Source organism: Sciurus carolinensis, chromosome 3 (genome assembly GCF_902686445.1).
Source record: "Sciurus carolinensis chromosome 3, mSciCar1.2, whole genome shotgun sequence".
Classification (NCBI taxonomy): Eukaryota; Metazoa; Chordata; class Mammalia; order Rodentia; family Sciuridae; genus Sciurus; species Sciurus carolinensis.
The window spans coordinates 156260663-156279637 of NC_062215.1; the positions used below are offsets into that span (position 1 = coordinate 156260663).

Here is an 18975-nt window from a genome sequence, read left to right on the forward strand (position 1 = left end):
CTCACTAAGTTGCTTAGGCTGGCTTTGAACTTGAGATCCTCTTGCCTCAGCCTCTGAGTTGCTGGGATTACAGACATGCACCACCACACCTGCCTAATCTAGATGTATTTTTAATCTCAAAAAAAACTTTCATTTTTAGTTGGTGATATAATAAAGAACATTATTTCCTTAATCTTCTTTTTCTAACTAGGTTATGTAAAGTTAACATGATATGTTCCAGTTGGAACCATTTCAGGCCCCAAACTAGTTACTTAGCATCTCACAGGCTAATCATTTTAATGATAGCCCTTGTTTTTAAATGAAACTATTGTGATTGTGAGTATATATCATATGACCTCAAAGATCTTTAAAGCATCTTCTACCTAGAAAAGTAGTATTTATTTAGAAACAGACTTTCCAATATTTCATTGCTATGTATTTCATTTAAATATTACCTCTCAATTTCTCATAATTTATCTTGTTTACATTGGACCTTGTAATCACAAATACACATTTTGAGGCATCTTCTTCAGGTTTTAAATCATGATATTTCTGCAAAAGAGCACAGAAATTGATTTTAATGATATTTTCTAGAATAGTGTAAGAAAACTATAAAACATATTTTAAATTAAATCCAAAATAGATCCCTTTGTCTCTCTCTTTCTGAGTTTATTATGTACAAAGAAATTAAATTGTTTCCATTTATATAAATGTTGTTTTAAAATTAAATTGGCGTATAAATTAAGTAATTATTTCCCTTTAGTTCTGTGTTCATTTTGCTTAGATCCTAGATGACAACTTCTTTTCTTTATCATCTTCTTTGGTCTGTGAGAGTATATACTAAAAATCATACTATACTTTTTAGGAGAGAAGACAGCAAAAATGAGATTTTTAATCCACTGTGCCGTTTGGTTAATTTTCCTCTCTGCTACCTCTTTTGGACTTCTCATGATGATATTTTCTTTTGTTACTGCTTATTACAGAGGAGGTGTCTGCAAGAATAGTTCAAGTAGTCACGGCGGAGGCTGTAGCAGTCCTGAAAGGCGAACAAGAGAAAGAAGCTCAGCACAAAGATCAACCTGCAGCTCTGCCTTTAGGTAAATGAGGAAGAGCCTCAAGCAGGGGCTGGGTCTTCCTGCCCTATCACAGCAAAACATCCTCATGTTCCAAGGATAGGTTATATCCTATACATCATCCTTCCCTGTGACTTCCATCCGGCCCCTCCACGGAGATGCACTAGAACCTATTTGCACCCTCCTCAACAGGTTCTTTGTGGAATTTTAGTAATTTCTATGATGATAAACTTATAGTTAGATGTTTCCCTAAGTGGCCTTCAATTTTGTATTTTCTAAACCATTAGAGGATTGTGAAACACCCCACACATAGGGAACATGTACTAAAACTTGAAATGGAGATGATTGTTTTCCTTTACGGGTTTCAGTGAGTGATTATCTATATTATAGTCTTGTTTTGGTCTCCCTGAACTGGCTACGAAAACTCTTAAGTCAGAGTTTCATTGGAATCATCGGTGACTTTGCATCAGATGTGAACAGTTGGCTCCTCTCAGGATACCAAGCTAGCACTGCCCTCTCCCTTGGCCACAAATCAAATGGCCTCCAGTGCCAGACAGGTAATGCAGTGCTTCCTTGCTGAGAATACTCAGCCAAAGCCTTCCTGCCCCCACTAAAATAAGAGACAGAGACAGGTATGGGTCCATGTCAAGATGTTAGAAAGGACACTTTTAGGCTCAGCGTACTTGTTTCACAGGTACATATACCTGATCTATAGAAAGGTATAGCTTTTAAGGACTAAAATTTGCACACATCCATTTTCCTATATAATAGTCTAATCTATCCTTAACATTTGATTTTTAATGCATGCTGTATCATCTATTAAAAAGTAAGCCATAAAAATAATTTTCTTTTCCAGAATAATAATTTAGAATATATTCAGTATTTTTTAATACTGAGTATTTTTATTTTGAAGGACCATTTTTCCCTTAAAACAGAGAGGAAAAATTATTTAATCTAAAACATTGTTCTCCAATCTAGTGTTCATTTCTATTCTTTGAAATGAAAGAAAACTCAATTTGTTAAAAATTTAAAATCTTAAAATATGCAATGCAAAACCCACAGGGTCAAGGAACTGAAAAAGTCACCTGTCATCCCAAAGCTGCCTCTACCAACTGCTTTTTGAAACTGTAATTCATATAATTTAAAAATGTCTTTAACTGCTGACCTTAAGTGAGAAATATTTTCTTTTGAAATTCCTTACCTTTATAGAAGTGTCATGAAGAAGGTAAGTATCCTGAGAACCAAACCTTAGAGTTGACTGTGCGTGACATCTTACAGAACTTTTCTGCCTTTCACACGTAAGGCCAAGGCTAGAAGGCCACTTGCTTCCACTAGTGCTTGGTTTCTCCCAAAGGTCATTCTGGTTATGACAGCTTCATTTTCTTTTCTGAGAAAACACAGAAAAGATGGGTTTTGACTTTAGACTCAGTGGGCAGAATGCTATTTAATGATGTCAGCTAGCATAAACGATCAAGGAAACATTTGTTTCCGGATCAAGCAGTTGAATAACAAGCATTCAAATATTTTTCAGTTGGAATAGCCTAATCCAAACTAAAAGGCCTGCCTGTGTGTGTTTTTGTATGGTATACCAGTCAAAATGAAATATATTACTAATTGAATAAGTAGACACATATTAAGGAGATTAACAATATAATTTTAGCATTCATCTCTAATCCATTTTTTATGGAGAAGATGAAATGATTTTTTTTGAAAAATATGAAATGCTAATCTTACTTTTTAGGTTGTCAAAAATACCTGAATCAGGTAACGGGCCTAAGAATAAGTTACTCAGATTCCTACTGAATCTCTCCTTGCATTCCATAGAGAGGCCTTTTCACAGATGGAAGAATTGCCTACACAACTACTGGCCTGATAAGATTAATTATTGTGTCTCATTTCTTCATTGTTTGGTCTGTAGCAGCTGAAGAGACAGCTAATCTGCCCCCTTCTCCGCCCCCATCGCCAGCCTCAGAACAGACAGTCGCCGTGGAGGAAGGTAAGCCTTGACCTCACAGGTTCTGTCTTCTCAAAAAGGATAAATACTGAACCTCACTGCATAATACACAGGCTCCAGTGTTGGTTAAAATACGACCCATTCTTGGAGTTTGTTGCAAACAATCAAGAAGGAATAAATCCTGAAATAAGTACATAATCCCTTACCTATACAAAATCAAAAGTAGAAGAATATGGTATATAAAAAAAGAAAAATCTCCTGGTAAAGGAAACGATAACTTTGTATTTAAGTTGCTAGAAAGCTATAGAGAACCAGTCTACTTCATGTAGTGTTTTTGAAGGAGAAGATACAACCTCATTTTATAAGGGATTGAGCAAAAATAAAAATAAATGTAATTGCCATTATAGTGGAATCACATTTGTGGATGAAATCAGCACTTTCTCTGGACGTGTCAGGAACTGTCTGTTTTGCTCACCACGTTACCAAGATCTTCCCCAGGGCCTGACGCATAGCACACTTTCAATAAATATTAATGAATAAGTGAAGAACTTAGTGAATGGATCTGATCCTGAGAGCACTGAACTGGAAACTGAGACCACAACTCCTTTCCTGCTGAGACCTGTTATTGTCCATGAATATATTTAGGACTTACTTGGCATGGAGTGCCGCTTCCGCTTTTCAGTTGTCATTGATAAAAAGAGGGATGCCTTTGAAGAAGAGCTGTTCAGAATCTGAGATGAAAGGCACTACACTAAATTATATTGAAACAAAAATCGAGCTGAAGCTCTCCTCCGCCTTCGGTGACTCTTGGAATGATACACAAGTTAACTGATCTAAGTCAGAGAAACAATAATGGCTTGTTTTTAGTTTTCATATACTAAAAGCAGAGTTTTAAAACTCTTCCATTTTATTTATTTACTTTTCCTTTTATTTTTTTCTTTGTTCTTGTTGTCACTTCAGAGACCAATTTACTATTTTAAAAACTGAATAACATTGATCACAGAAGACTTTCTATAATTTATTATCAGGTTCTTTAAAATATTCTTTGATTACCTAAATATAAATATCTAAATTGCTGACCTACGTATTTTTAACTCCAATATGATTTATTTTGTCACAGATTTATTAAACTAAATTTATTAAGCTAAACTATTTTTTCTTTTTTCTTTTTTTCTTACCAGGGATTGAACCCAGGGGTAATTTACCACTGAGCTACATCCCCAAGTCCTTTTTTATTTTTTATTTTGGGACAGAGTCTCACTAAGTTGCTGAGTCTGGTCTCAGATCTGTGATCCTCCAGCCTCAGTCTCCCAAATTGCTGGGATTACAGGTGTTGCCACTGCACCCGGCAACCTAAACCTTTTTTAGCAAAATTTCTCTCTCTTGAATTGAGGACTTTTATTGTTTTTTCCAAATTTAATGCTCTAAATAATGTTAAACAAACTAACTTATTCTAAGGGGATTAAAAAAAAAACATTTAGGTACTATAATCATTGTATAACAGCCACCAATTATTAGTTTATTCCCTTAAAAAATGTGATTAATTTTTTCGAAAGATTCTTTTTGGCTTTATGTTTATTCAGAAAAGGAAGTAGGGTCCTCCATTTTTGTTGAGTATCTACAATTTTTTAGGAACTCTTCAAATTCTGGGTATATGTTAGTGAGCAAAACAGATGCGATCCCTGCTTTTAAGGAGCACCTTGTATAGTGGAGAACAGAAATCCAGTAAATAAACTTACAAGTAATTTGAAAATTGAATCAGCACCAGAAAAAATAAAACCAGGGAACTTTAAGATAGAACATCAAGGAGAACCTGATTTTATTGGATGGTGTGGGATGGTTAAGAATTAGAAGCCAGAAATATGAGGATGTACTGGCCAAGCAAAAATGGAAGAAAGGGGATTTGGGGCAGAGGAACCAGAATGCACAAGAGCACTCAGGTGGGCAGGAAGGTGCAGTGTTCTCCGAAGGGACTCTTGGCTAGCAGGTAGAGGCAGAGGAGTGAAGGAGAGAGAATAAGCAGAGGCCAGCAGGGGGTCTGGGGCCTGGATTCCACTCCCAGTGCAGTAGGCAGCCTTACATGACAGTGTTCTTCTCTCAGGTCACTGAAAATGCTTCTGAGCTACTTAAAGCCATTCAAGGGCCAGACAGTCCTCTTAACCCAGAAAGGGATATGATGTTGACAGAACTGGCCTACTCCAAAGTCTGCTTGATCTCAAGTTTATTGACATTTTTTTTTTTCTTTCTGGGAGTTAGAGCAGAAGAGACGGTAGGGTCTTCTGTTGGTCTGGGAATTCACCCAGCCTGCTTTCTGGAGGATAGCATCATGAACATAATATAAATATGAATAACTGAAATATGGAATCACTTTCATGCTTTGGTTACGTAGAGTCAGCTTTCCAGAGTAACTCTTCCCTTACATTTCAGAACAACTTCCTCAGGTGGTTTCCAGAATATCCAGGGACGATGCCAACTTACTTCCCATTGAAAGTAATTCAGAAATATTTTCAAACCTTACTTGTGTTGTTAATTTTTTTTAAAAAGGACATTAAACTATATGATAGTGTAATGATTTATTTTCAAATGGGTAAACATTTTGAGTTATCTGAAAAAAATTCATAAATTCCTCTTTTTAATTGAAAAATCAGATGAATTTGAAAGAGATAGTCTAGATCATCAAAATACTGCCTCTTATTTTAAACCACACTTAAATTATATACAATAAATATTAGGTGGGTTTTTTTAGTTTAGTTTTGTTAGAAAAATTAATTAACAAGCAGACACAAGACAGAATTGAACTGTTCTGTTTTTCAATCCAACCAGTTTATAATGATGCAACACTGTTTTCATTAGCATCTAATAGCAGGTGTGCTGGAAAGGGAGTAGGTGGGCTTCTTTGCTCTATCCAGGGGGTTATTTTCCCTCCTTGATGCATCCTCAAAGCAACTTTAAGGTTACAATCACTATTACAGTCCAATCCTTTTACACAAATGGAAGAGAGCTCTTGGACTAAATTAATTCAGTGATTTGGGGGGATACACTAACTTTTTATTAATTAGCAAACATTTTTAAAACTGTTCTTTCCCAAAGGGGAAACATGAAAGGCTCCACTGAAAATAATTTAAGATGTTAATTACCATCATTTATAAATACTCATTAATTATAATTAATGTAATATTAATACTTCCAGGAATATATCTTATCCTGCAAATTATTTACAAGGAATTTTGATGAAAAAATTCAATAAATAGCACACTTAGAAAGGAAACCATGGTACAGTTATCCAATACTATACTAGCTGTAATGTTTTCAAATTAATCTCCTTTTTCTTTTTGGCCTAACCCTAACAGCTGTCCTTTGGACAGAGCTGTTAGAACTTGGAAGTTCATGCAAGTACAGTGGAATGCTCTAAAAACAGACTGGGAATCCTTCTGCCCTCTTAGGTTTGCTCCAGAGTTGTAGGGTAGTGTTTTCCTGTTGTCACAGATGTGGTGACATCGTAATTGCTAATCTGAAAGCAGTTTCCCTCCATATCATTCTGAGGCAGGGGAAACAGTCAGCAAAGTGAGGAGTCCCCATTCAAAAGCTGGCGGAATGGAAAGAGCTTAGAGATGGTAGAGAACCACATCAGTGGGGCCAGCTGTCTCTAGCCGTGCCCTGTGGGGCAGAAGCTATGATGCACAACAAGCAAAGATCAGAGTCACTGGTGCCCTGCGAGGTACAGTCCTTGCAAAAGGAACTTCTCATTTGTATCAAAGGGAGCTGACAAACCAAGGCTTGGTTTAGGGCCTTGGCAAACTTTACTTTAACCCAACATAAATTTCAAATGCTTTAAAAAAGATTGAACGAAAGCAAACTAGGGGAAGTGTATTCCTCCACTGAAACCAGGTAACCTTCATTTTTGAAGATTATAATTATTTAAAAGGACTATGTAAAAAGAGAAGGGTTCAACAAGTCACCCTGTTCTTTTTTATGTCACATTATTAAATGAAATAGAATATTTTGTGGCAAAAACAGATGACCCAAAGCTTGCCTACTTAGAGGAAAAGGATGCATATATTCAATTGTTACCTTAAATAGCAAAACTACCTAATATGAAATGAATTCAGTTTTTCACAAATTTCTCAACTCCAACTTTGATATGTCAAGTGAAGGGAAAGAGCAGAATTACTTGGAAACCTGACCAAGTGCATTGAAGACATGGATGCTAACATGTATGGAGTCAAATACTGTGCTTGGCACTTTCACAAGTATCTTCTTATTTAATCCTTCCAGCAACCCACAGAGAAATTATATTCATTTTCACTTTTTGCCAAGGATGTGATGGCTTATGTCTGGATAAAAAGTTTATTCAGAATTCAGAACTAAATCTTAATCCTGCAACTCACATTTTCACTGTATCACTAAAGCTGGCTCTTGTCAAGTTTCTTGTTCTGGGACTATGGAAGTAAATTATCTTCAAATGTGAGTTCTTTGTTACAAGCACCTATACTGATGTCCTTTTTCTAAAACTACTAGCCAACTAAATATTCCTTTTATTTATAATTATGTACCACAGTGGGTGTGATCCCAATGCACCTGCAATGCACGGTTCTGAAACAAATGAGAAGCTAATGTTTTCTCTCATTCTCATTGGAACCAAGTGTGAGGTTGGGACTTAGCTAACCTCTAAGTATAGCTTCTCTGGCTTATAACTGGAGCTTGTATTGTAGATGAACTTCATTCACAGATCCTAAACAGAAACATGAAGTACATAAAGCACAATTCCAAGAGAGTACTAGGCTTTGCCAGACTCTCCTTTTTGAAGTTGTCTTGGCTTAAAGCCAGACAAATACTACAGAGAAGACTTTTTCCACTGGAACCCTTAAAGTTTCTGTTGATGTTTCTGTTGTTCTTTGATTAGAAAATACTGCGTCTTTGAGAGGTTACAGATCTGAAGCAAGCCTCTGGGCTGTTCTTACATTCTGGCACTTAGAAAAAGAGCAGCGGCAACAAGAAAAAGAAGGTTAGAATCTTCCAAAGGTTAAAGCATCCAAATGAGAATTGTGTCTGACTACCAACTCTCTGCTCTACTTCCCAGAAAATAAACGTTGAAAAGAAGAGATAAATATCCTATTTTCACTTGTTGACGATCCGTACAATCTTTTGAACATATTGGAAATTTTAGAAGCCAATTTTGCATACATAGGGAATGGGGTGTTATAGTCTCAGGGTCTTGCTGGGGGAAATATGAATGGCTGGGATGTGTGACAAGCCTAGGGCTATGATTCAGTCAGCGCGGAAGACTAACTCTTGGGCAATTATCAGCTCAGTTGAGAAGTCGTGCTGAGTTGAACTAAGAATACCAAACATTATTTTAGGCTTATGCTATCCCGTGATATAAGTTTCGTGGTTGAGAAAGTTCTAAGCATCCATCCAGAAACAACTCCCATGGAACAATCAGTAAATAATATGCTCAAAAGATTAAAAGTATTCTCTCCACAGTGTTATTTTAGTATCCTTATGATTTCAGACTTATTTTATTTCCAGTTGTCAGCACTTGATTGCTGAAAATAAGTTACTGTCCTAAAAATACAGTGCACTTGCAAATTAATGCTCTAACTCTGCCTGCTTAAGTTCTGGTTGAAATAAAAACAATATAGATAGATAAGAAAGACTTTATCCTTACTCCTGAGAGTTATGAAATTTTAAAATTATTTCTAGATATATATAAATAATGATTAGCAAAACTTGGTAACCTGCCACATAAGCCTGAGTTATGATGTCTGCACCATATCAGAAACCAAATAGTGTTCACTCTCATGGTCCTTAAAGCTCACTGAATTATATGAGAGTCCAGATGCTAAGCTAACTGATCTATAATTGTGAATTTAGGGAAATTACTTAAATAATGCAAATTTCTGAGCCAAGCAAAGGAAAGAACAGAAATGAGAATGGTTCCTTAGCATTTCAGTTAGAAATATGCAGTAAGAGATTTGAAACAGAAATAACCAAAGCCAGTGGTACAAATGAAACTGTGTGAAATGGAGTCTTGATGAATCTGAAGCCAACTCTAGAAATACTCAATTAATCGTATCTGAATTAAGCTTTCAAAGTAGAAGCAAAACATGAGAAGACAAGTTTATAATATTGGGGAGACTCTTAAAACAATGTACTGTACTTCTCCAGCCAGGCAGTTGAGAACCAGTGTTTAAAATGATACTCCTGGGTACACCATCAGCCTTAGCATCCAACAAAAAACTGTGCTGACTTCCTCCTTATCATGGCAGGAAGAGGAATAATGCTTCATAGGTTTTTCTTAACAGAATTAAAATTTAAAAATACTTTCTGGTCGAAATCATTCTGAATTAAATGAACCACCATGCTAACTATTTGTACCTCCTAGATAAAGTTGTGCTTCAAACAGGGACTGTTTCTCCCATAGCCATTCATGCATGAGAGCCTAACAACTGGTTTTTCTTTTTTAACTTATAAATATAGTGATAGAAGAATAAGAATGAATCTTCTAAAGGAATTTTCTTCAATGAATGCACTTGTTTTGTAATGCTTTGTTTCTATTCCATTTACTTGGTTATTCTCACTTGTTTGAGAGGAATGTACAGATAATTTCTACTTTGCAGCAGGGGTATCAATGCTTTTTGATTCACTTAGATCAATGACAGAATTGCTTAGAGGATAGTTTAAATTCAGCCGCTACTGAAGCATGCGACATTCTCCGTCGGCCATCCTCCATCAGCTTGGTTTTGCTAACGGCCCTCCATCTGCTGTGCTGCTCCCCTGACCCTTTGTGTCCTTGTGGACGTGTTTGTCTTGTCTGTCTGATCTTGTGTCTGTCTTGTCCAGTTCTCCCTGCAGTTTCTTCCTGTGTGTCTGTTTGTAGATGAAGGGGCTGAGGATCAAGTGGGTCCTCTACACAGGTTCCCCAGCCAGGAACCTGCCACCAGCGGGGAGAGGCGTAGACTCCTAGCCCCCTCCATCTCGGTGTCTGTGCCTGATGATGACCCTTACAATTCCGATGAGGAGTACTATGAGCATCCTTTGTTCAGCTCAGAATGGACTACCTCTAGTGCACTCCCCAGAGTCACAGCGCAGAGTGCAGAGGCCCACTTAGGCCAGGAGAAAGGTGAACCAAGCATGGTCCCCTTTTGCTCCTCCTCCCCTGCCTGCCGCTTTGACCATGCCCATGATGTTCTGTGTGCCTTCATGTGGGGGTTGGTGGGGCAGGAGCCTGTTTTTTCCAAATAAAAGTGAAGTCCCTATATCAATTATATCCAACCAAATACCTCAAAATTTACGTAAAAGAAGGCTTACTTAAACCTCGTTTGAGAGGAATGTACACATATTTCTACTTTGCAGCAACATAACTTGCTTAGGCATAGAAGAGTTTATTTCCCTGTAGGACAATATTTAACATAAGGACCGATAGTTCCAGGGCAATGAAGGATAAGATCACAGCTCACCAACTGCTGTTGCTGCAGTTGCAGCATATTTCTACTATGCTTTCTCCACAGATCAATGTCAAAATTGCTTAAAAGATACTATAAATTCAGTGGCTACTAAATTTCAGTGACATTTCCTTTCCTATATCATTACTTCTGAGATATAGAGAGAAAGACAGACATACAAAGAGACCAAAAAAATAAAAAAAGGTCAAAGCATGACTCCTTTCTGCTCCTTGCAAATACGTCAGTTGGGAAAGAACATTTTACCCAAACCAGAGTTGACCCTGAATATTATTTTTTTGTCCTTGGGTTCATAATATTATTAGAACCAAACTTAAATAGAATTAGCCACCTTTTTAGCACTTGGTTAATACGATCACTCTTAAAAGAGAGAGATTGAAGAATCTGTTTAGAGCTTAATAAATGTTGTGGAATAAATTTATTTCCTACTTAATCATCTGCAGGAACTACCCAGGCTTTCCCAGGTGACTAAATCTTGCCTCAATAAAGCTAGGCTAAAATGAAAGAAATGATTTAAAGCTTTTGTCCTTCCAACCAAATAAAGCTGGGAGACCCTAGTGTATAATTGGCTGTGTTAAGATAAAATAAGTAGATGGCAGCTGCATATTGTCTCATTCTAAGTAGTAGTTTGGTAAAGAAAAAGAAAGTGCAGCTAAAAATATTTTTGCTTGGGTGAAGAGGTTATTTTCAAATGTGAAAATAACTTGCTTAGGCATAGAAGAGTTTATTTCCCTGTAGGACAATATTTAACATAAGGACGGATAGTTCCAGGGCAATGAGGGATAAGATCACAGCTCACCAACTACATTCATGAAAATAAGTTTCTGCAAGGATCCTTTTGACAACAAAGCCCTCCAATGGCTCAGATTTCTGATAAAGAGATAGAACCCACATTGAGACTAAGCTCATCTAACAGTGTGAACTTAAAACAATTAAGAAAAATATGGGAGTTTTTGAATAAGGAATTGATGCAGTGGAGATAAAAATAATTTATACAAAATGAGAAAATGGAATACTAAATAGTTACATGGATTTGAAAACTTTTTAACTAACTTGATTAGACTTTAGCTAATAAGGGGCACCATTAATAAAGCAGCTGCATTAAAATTCTTTTAACTGTAATCAAAATATGTGCATTATGAAAGTCTCCTTAGAAATGTTAGATTTGGAATTTTTTTCAGTGTTACTAACAAAATTAAATTATAAAAATGGATTTGTATGAGTGCTTAATGTGAAGAGATGGATGAACTAGTTGTCCCTGCCCACCAGGTTGTTAATATTTCTTTAAAAAGAAAAATTCTTTCCTTTCCATCTGTAGTCTTTCCTTCAGGGGCATTTAAACAATGTACAGTTGTTTCATGGAAATTTCATAAGTGTCTCCTATTTGCAGAACTGTAAAACAGCCTATATATTCCCCTGTAATTCCTTATGGGTTAAAGTAAGATGTATTTATTTTTATTGGCATTTGAAGTATAGATGAAAAATAAATGAGCCCAATCATCCATAACCTCCATTAAGTTTTTTTTTTACATTTTAAAGACTGATGTTTTTCTGTGGAGTATACATCTTTTGGGGCGATATTTTGTCAATTTGGTTGTTACTCAATTATCTTTCCTTGGTGATTTTGTTTTGAATTGTAGAAATAAGATTTTATCCCTAATATGCACATTTTCCTTCTTAGTGTCAAAGAAAGCTACATGTGAACTATATTATTGATATTTCTAGGGGTTAAACAATATAATAATTGTGTACCGGAGGAAGAATTTTATAAATAGTATGATTTATATTTTATCTTGACCTTGTCTTTCAACTTTGCTTCTTGAAATTTTTCATTTTCTCAGGCACCATATAATTCAGTGAGGATAACATAATTGACTTAGTAGACTTTTGTGATGGAAATACTAAATATATTATATTTTAAATAATTTTGATGGACTTTGTGATGAAACTATTAAGGTAATTGATTGGCTGTTGGCAGGCCTTTCTCTTTCCCAAGACTTGTAAGCAAAGCTTGCACATTTTAAACAACCCAATCAGGATGTAGGGGCTTCCTGCATTGGAGAAAACAGAACATGTCTAACAAATTTAAAGGCTTTTCTTCAGTACATCAATACATCTGTCTTTTCATAACCATCTGTTACCTGGCAGCACCATCTCTTCTTTCCAGCAAGCTTTCCACATGAGTGCAACTTACTGTCATTTCCACTAAAGGGTAATCAATCAACAAAACGCTTTCAGCTCTCAAATTTTAAAACAGATAGCCTTTTAATGAGACTTTAAAAGGCATCACTATTAGCAGTTGACACATCATAATTTCCCAACCAGTTCATAAAGTATGTTGCATTCAACTCTCGATTTGCTCATCCAAATGGCAAAAGAAAACATACCCAAGTGCCTGGTGGAGTCATCCAATGGAGCTGAAAGTGTCCTTGAACAGTATTTCTGTCCTTTCATGTGTTGTTCTGTGGTCATGATGTCAACATTTTTTTCATTCCCAAGAAGAAGAAACACTAGAGGGTCCTATGGCTGAGGAAGAGAAACCTCCTGAGAAAGAGAGTGGGGCTGCTAAGTCCTCAGACCAACCCCAGGGCCTCAGTGAGGCCCAAGTGGAGTCTAGTGCGGAGGCCCAGATAGTTCCAGAAGAGAGTGCCCTCACAGGGGCCCTGCATGAGAAAAGTGTAAAAGAGGTCATGGAGGTGTCTCCAGAAGTAAAAACCCCTTCCTCTGCCAAGGAAGGTGTGTTTTCCCGGGATTTGCATGTGTTTGGTTACAAATGATCTCGCCAGCTCTTACCAACCTGACGCCTTTCCAACGCTATTTGCTGTTTCATCGCTGGGTCTTCTCATGATCTGGAGACCGCTGTTGCAGGCTTCATGAGCAGAGTGTGGCTTGCACAGGTGCTGTGTGGCAGCATGGTTCTCCCCTGCTGCCGCAGATTCCTGGTTGTCCTTTGCCATGATACAATACGCTTTGCCGCAGGCTGACGATGCTGTGTGAGCTTCTGAGTTACCCTCCCTCTTCATCTCAAGTGTTTGCCAGTCACATTGCTAATACATGTATATTTTTGTTTTTTGTTTTTTTATTTTTGGGCAGCAATTCATATGCTTTTCTTTCAAATCGTAGAGTTGGGTTTTGGCACATAGAAGCTTCAGTGGTACAATCGCTTTTGTTTGCAGCTGCAAAGTGCTATATATTTTTTGTGCTTCAACGAATACTGGTTTGGTTTCCTTAAGAGCTCCTCTTGATGCTTTTCATGTCATTTTCTCTCCATGGCAGTCAGCTCCTTTGATCACCCCCATTCTTCTTGAGTTTTCATCCATCTAACATTTTATTACAAGTTCACACAATTTTCTTTTATTACAAGACATACAAGTACATAAAGTAATGATTGATACACTTGTTCCTCAAGAGATGGTTGAATTTTGTGATTTTTTTTCCCCAAATCTTTTCCAGAGAACTACACTTAGCTCCAATTATCACAGAGAAGTACCTTTACTCTTAAAACTCAGTGGAATTTGAAGCCTTTTGGATTGGCAAAAAAATAAAAATAAGAATGTGTCACTTATTTTCTGTGAAAATAATCTCTAAAGTCAATACTGTTCAATTTTTTACCCATTGATCATGTCCCAGGAATTGAGGTCCTGACCATAGTGAGAAAAGGTATTTTAATAGTTGACTCTATTGAAAACTTGTTTTTACTCATCTGACTTCCCAATATTGGTATAATTTAGATTTTCTTATACCTACCATATAAACTAAGTAATGATTAAGTACTAAAAATTATGAATATGTGGCCAAAACTGACTTGTCAACTTTTAGGTCATATCATATAAATTGACAGCAAATATTTGCTTATATTCCTGAAATTAGACCTCAGATGACTTCTGAAAGTTATGCCAGGAACTGCTTAATGTCTCCAAAATCAAATGTCTCTTGGCATTCATTGATCAAGTTATCTGAAATATTAATATCATTAATATTATATATTAATATCATTATATTATATCATTATGGATTACTTGACTTTCTTGACTTAAGGCCTGCCAATTCACTTTCCAATGAGGAAACCTATGAAAAATTTCTGTAGAAACCAACCCTTATCCATATTTAGTCCTTCATATATACTCTTTTATATGTTAACATCAGCTACTTACTCAATATGCAGTAATCTATAATTTTTATCTATGGAAGGCACATGAATTTTCTGTTATAGGACACATTACATAATGTCTAGGAGATACCAGATAAACAAAGGACAAGTGAGTAATCTGAAGTAAACCCTTCTTATAATTCTGTGTGCATCACTTTACAACAAGAGTCCATTTTAGTTGCAGTACACACAAATCTCAGTCTGGACATTTTCATGTTGATTTTTGAACAGGTGGCATGCTTGCATGTTCTCTAGTTTTTTTTCTTTTGCCCTACCATTCATTTGGCATTTCAGAGTATAATTTTAAGCTTACTGCCTGAAAGCCCTTGCCTATTATTTGTTTAAAAATCAACCCGATTACTTCAGATTTACTTACAGCCTCGAAGATGGAGTTCCCAGATCAGCAGGCATTGACTCCCTCTACAGCCGAACCTTCGGACCAAAAGGAAAAGGAGTCAAAGACACAAAGTAAGCCTGGTGAAGACCTTCAACATGCTGCCTTAGTTCCTGAGCCAGAGACAACTAAAATTTCCTCTGAGAAAAAGGACATGCAAGGAACAGAGGGAGATGAGGCACCTGCCGCTCTGTTTGGGCACCCTCTTGGTGACAGTCTCGAAGACATGAAACAGAAGGCAGAACCAAGCCTCGTAGTGCCTGGCATTGGCCTCCCTGCCGAGCCTCCAGCTCCAAAAGAGCAAAAAGACTGGTTCATCGAAATGCCAATGGAAACAAAAAAGGATGAGTGGGGTTTAGCTGCTCCAATATCTCCTGGCCCCCTGACACCCATGAGAGAGAAAGATGTATTTGAGGACATCCCGAGATGGGAGGGGAAGCAGTTTGATTCTCCCATGCCAAGTCCCTTCCAAGTGGGAAGTTTCACTCTTCCTGTAGATGTCATGAAGAATGAAATAGTAACACAAGCAACACCCTTTGCCCCTGTCCTCTTACAACCAGATGACAAAAAATCTCTACAAGAAACCAGTGGCCCCACTACTGCCAAAGATATTTCTAAAGTTGAAGAGCCACATAAGGATACACCTGACAAAATGGCAGAAACACCAGCCTCAGAAGCAATTCCCTTACCCAGAGATGTTCACATTCCAGTTGTGGAAGGATCTGTCATGGAGAAAATTTGGGGGGAAGAAGAGGAGGGCATAAAACAAGAGAAAGAGGAGACTTCCACCCCCATTGGACAGGAACCTACACTTTCTGAAAAGGAACCTCAGCCAAAGCATGAAGATACAACAACCGTTTCTGACAAAGAAGCTGTACCAAAAGAGAGTGAACCCTTAAAATCGAGAGATGGAGAAACAGATGTAATTCAGACCTCCATAGAGCCAACTTTCTCAAAAGAAGAACAGAAGGACCATGAGCATTCCATAGATGTGCTGAAAGATGACTCCTTCCCTGCAGTTACAGATTCCACCATGACCTCTAAGACCTTGGAAAAAGTCATGCCAGAACCAGTTGCACTGAGTGAGAAGAGTGCAGCCCAGGAACTTTTTGAGGAGAAAGTTGCTGACAAAGATCATAAGGTTGAAGAAGTTGAGGTTGCAACATCAGCAGAGGTTGGCATGCCATTTTATGAAGATAAATCAGGAATGTCCAAGTACTTTGAAACATCTGCCTTGAAAGAGGAAGTGACAAAAAGCATTCAACTGGGTAGTGATTATTATGAATTGAGTGACACAAGAGAAAGCGCCCGTGAGTCTACTGATACTGTGTCTCCCATGCATCAAAATGGTGACAAAGGATTTCAAGCAGAAAAAGAATCCCAGCCCAGTGCTCCAGCACAGGAAGCTGGGTATAGCACTCTTGCCCAGAGTTGTCCATCTGATTTACCTGAAGAACCGAGTTCTCCCCAAGAAAGAATGTTCACTATTGATCCAAAAGTGTATGGGGAGAAAAGAGACCTCCACAGCAAGAATAAAGACGATTTGACTCTTAGCAGAAGTTTAGGACTTGGTGGTAGGTCTGCAATAGAACAAAGAAGCATGTCAATCAATTTGCCCATGTCTTGCCTGGATTCCATAGCCCTTGGATTCAACTTTGGTCGGGGACATGATCTTTCTCCTCTGGCTTCTGATATTCTGACCAACACAAGTGGAAGCATGGATGAAGGGGATGATTATCTTCCAGCTACCACACCTGCAATGGAGAAAGCCCCTTCCTTCCCAACGGAAAGCAAAGATGAAGAAGAAAAGGTACAGGAAGAAAAAACTACTGGAGAGGGAACTACTCAAGTTGAGACATCCTGTGAATCGCCTTTCCTAGCCAAAGATTATTACAAAAATGGTACTGTCATGGCCCCTGATCTGCCTGAAATGCTAGATCTGGCAGGCACAAGGTCAAGATTAGCTTCTGTGAGTACAGATGCTGAGGTTGCCAGGAGAAAATCAGTCCCATCAGAGACTGTGGTGGAGGAGAGCAGTACTGGCCTGCCATCCGTAACTGATGAAAACCATGTCATTGTGAAAACAGACAGTCAGCTTGAAGACCTGGGCTACTGTGTGTTCAATAAATACACAGTCCCACTCCCATCCCCTGTTCAAGACAGTGAAAATTTGTCAGGAGAGAGCGGTTCTTTTTACGAAGGGACTGATGATAAAGTTCGAAGAGATTTGGCCACAGACCTTTCGTTGATTGAAGTAAAACTGGCAGCTGCTGGAAGAGTCAAAGATGAGTTCAGCGCTGAGAAGGAAGCATCCCCACCTACTTCCGGTGACAAATCAGGACTGGGTAGAGAGTTTGACCAGGAAAGGAAAGCTAATGATAAGCTGGATACAGTATTAGAAAAGAGTGAAGAGCACATCGATTCAAAAGATGATGCCAAGGAAACAGAAGAGGCTGGTGGTAAAGTGGAGACATCTGGATTAGGGGTAACCCACGAGCAAGCTTCCACCCAAGAACTGCCAATATCAAAAGACGCATCATCTGAGAAAGAGGAGAAAGGTCTTAGTTCAGTGCCAGAGGTAGCCGAGGTAGAATCATCCAAAAAGGCTGAACAAGGACTTGAATTCACTGCAAAGAAAGCTGACCAGGGCCAATCTGATATTAAAATCAGTGACTTTGGACAGATGGCTGCAGGGCTGAAAGTCGATGCTGGAAAGACAACAGAGCTAAAACTGGAGGCTGCACAGGAGCTGGCCCCTTCATCCAAAGTACCGCAGGAGGTAGATGCATTCATGGGTATTGAGGCTGGCCATGTGAAAGAAGTTACCAAAGTTAATGAAACAGAAGTCAAAGAGAAGGTGGCCAAGCCTGACTTGGTGCACCAGGAAGCTGTAGACAAAGAGGAATCCTATGAGTCTAGTGGGGAGCATGAAAGTCTCACAATGGAGTCCTTGAAACCAGATGAAGGCAAGAAGGAAACATCTCCAGAATCATCTCTAATTCAAGATGAAGTTGCCATCAAATTGTCCGTGGAAATACCCTGCCCCCCTGCTGTTGAAGAGGCTGACATAGCCGCAGATGAGAGAGCTGAGGTCCAGATGGAATTTATTCAGCTGCCAAAGGAGGACAGCAAAGACACCCCCGATATATCAGTCACACCCTCCGATGTTGCTGAACAACTGCTTGAAGCAGCGGTTGTGTCTGAACCAGCAGAGGCTCAGAGTGAGGAAGAAGAGATAGAAGCCCGGGGAGAATATGATAAACTGCTCTTCCGCTCAGACACCCTCCAGATCACCGACCTGGGTGTCTCGGGTGTCCGGGAGGAACATAAAGGAGTGATTGAGTCCGTGGTGACCATTGAGGATGACTTCATCACTGTAGTGCAAACCACAACCGATGAAGGGGAGTCGGGGTCCCACAGTGTACGTTTTGCAGCCCTAGAACAGCCTGAGATGGAAAGGAGACCATCCCCTCATGATGAAGAAGAGCTGGAAATAGAAGTGGCAGCTGAAGCCCAGGCAGAACCCAAGGATGGCTCCCCGGAGGCTCCCGCTTCCCCAGAGAGAGAAGAAATAGGACTCTCAGAGTATAAGACAGAAACCTATGACGATTACAAAGACGAGACCACCATTGACGACTCCATTATGGATGCTGACAGCCTCTGGGTGGATACTCAAGGTGTGCTTTTTGTTTTTGTTTTGTTTTGTTTTGTTTTTGTTTTTGTTTTTTCTTTTTGGTACTGGGGGTTAAACCCAGGGGTGCTCAACCACTGAGCCACATCCCCAGCCTTTTTTTTTTTTTTAATATGTTATTAGAGACAGGGTCTCACTGAGTTGCTAAGTGCCTCACTAAGTTGCTGAGGCTGACTTTGAACTCTCGATCCTCCTGCCTCAGCCTCCTGAGTCACTGGGATTACAGGTGTGCACCACCTTACCCAGCTCTTGTTTTAATTTTGTACCCCCA

The 18975-nt window shown here is 38.5% G+C and overlaps 1 protein-coding gene across 23 annotated transcripts in view; it reads left to right on the forward strand.

Annotated features, from left to right (window-relative positions):
* Map2 (microtubule associated protein 2) overlaps positions 1 to 18975 on the forward strand; it is a 282044-nt gene that overhangs the window by 229898 nt on the left and 33171 nt on the right. For 7 of the 23 annotated variants that reach the window (XM_047543465.1, XM_047543470.1, XM_047543471.1 and 4 more), the window contains 4 exons: positions 963 to 1076; positions 2971 to 3048; positions 12969 to 13205; positions 14986 to 18690. In XM_047543465.1, coding sequence (XP_047399421.1) covers positions 963 to 1076; positions 2971 to 3048; positions 12969 to 13205; positions 14986 to 18690 — 4134 coding nt within the window. The remainder of the gene's footprint in view (positions 1 to 962; positions 1077 to 2970; positions 3049 to 12968; positions 13206 to 14985; positions 18691 to 18975) is intronic. The other 16 variants (XM_047543472.1, XM_047543478.1, XM_047543481.1 and 13 more) reach the window with 6 other exon arrangements.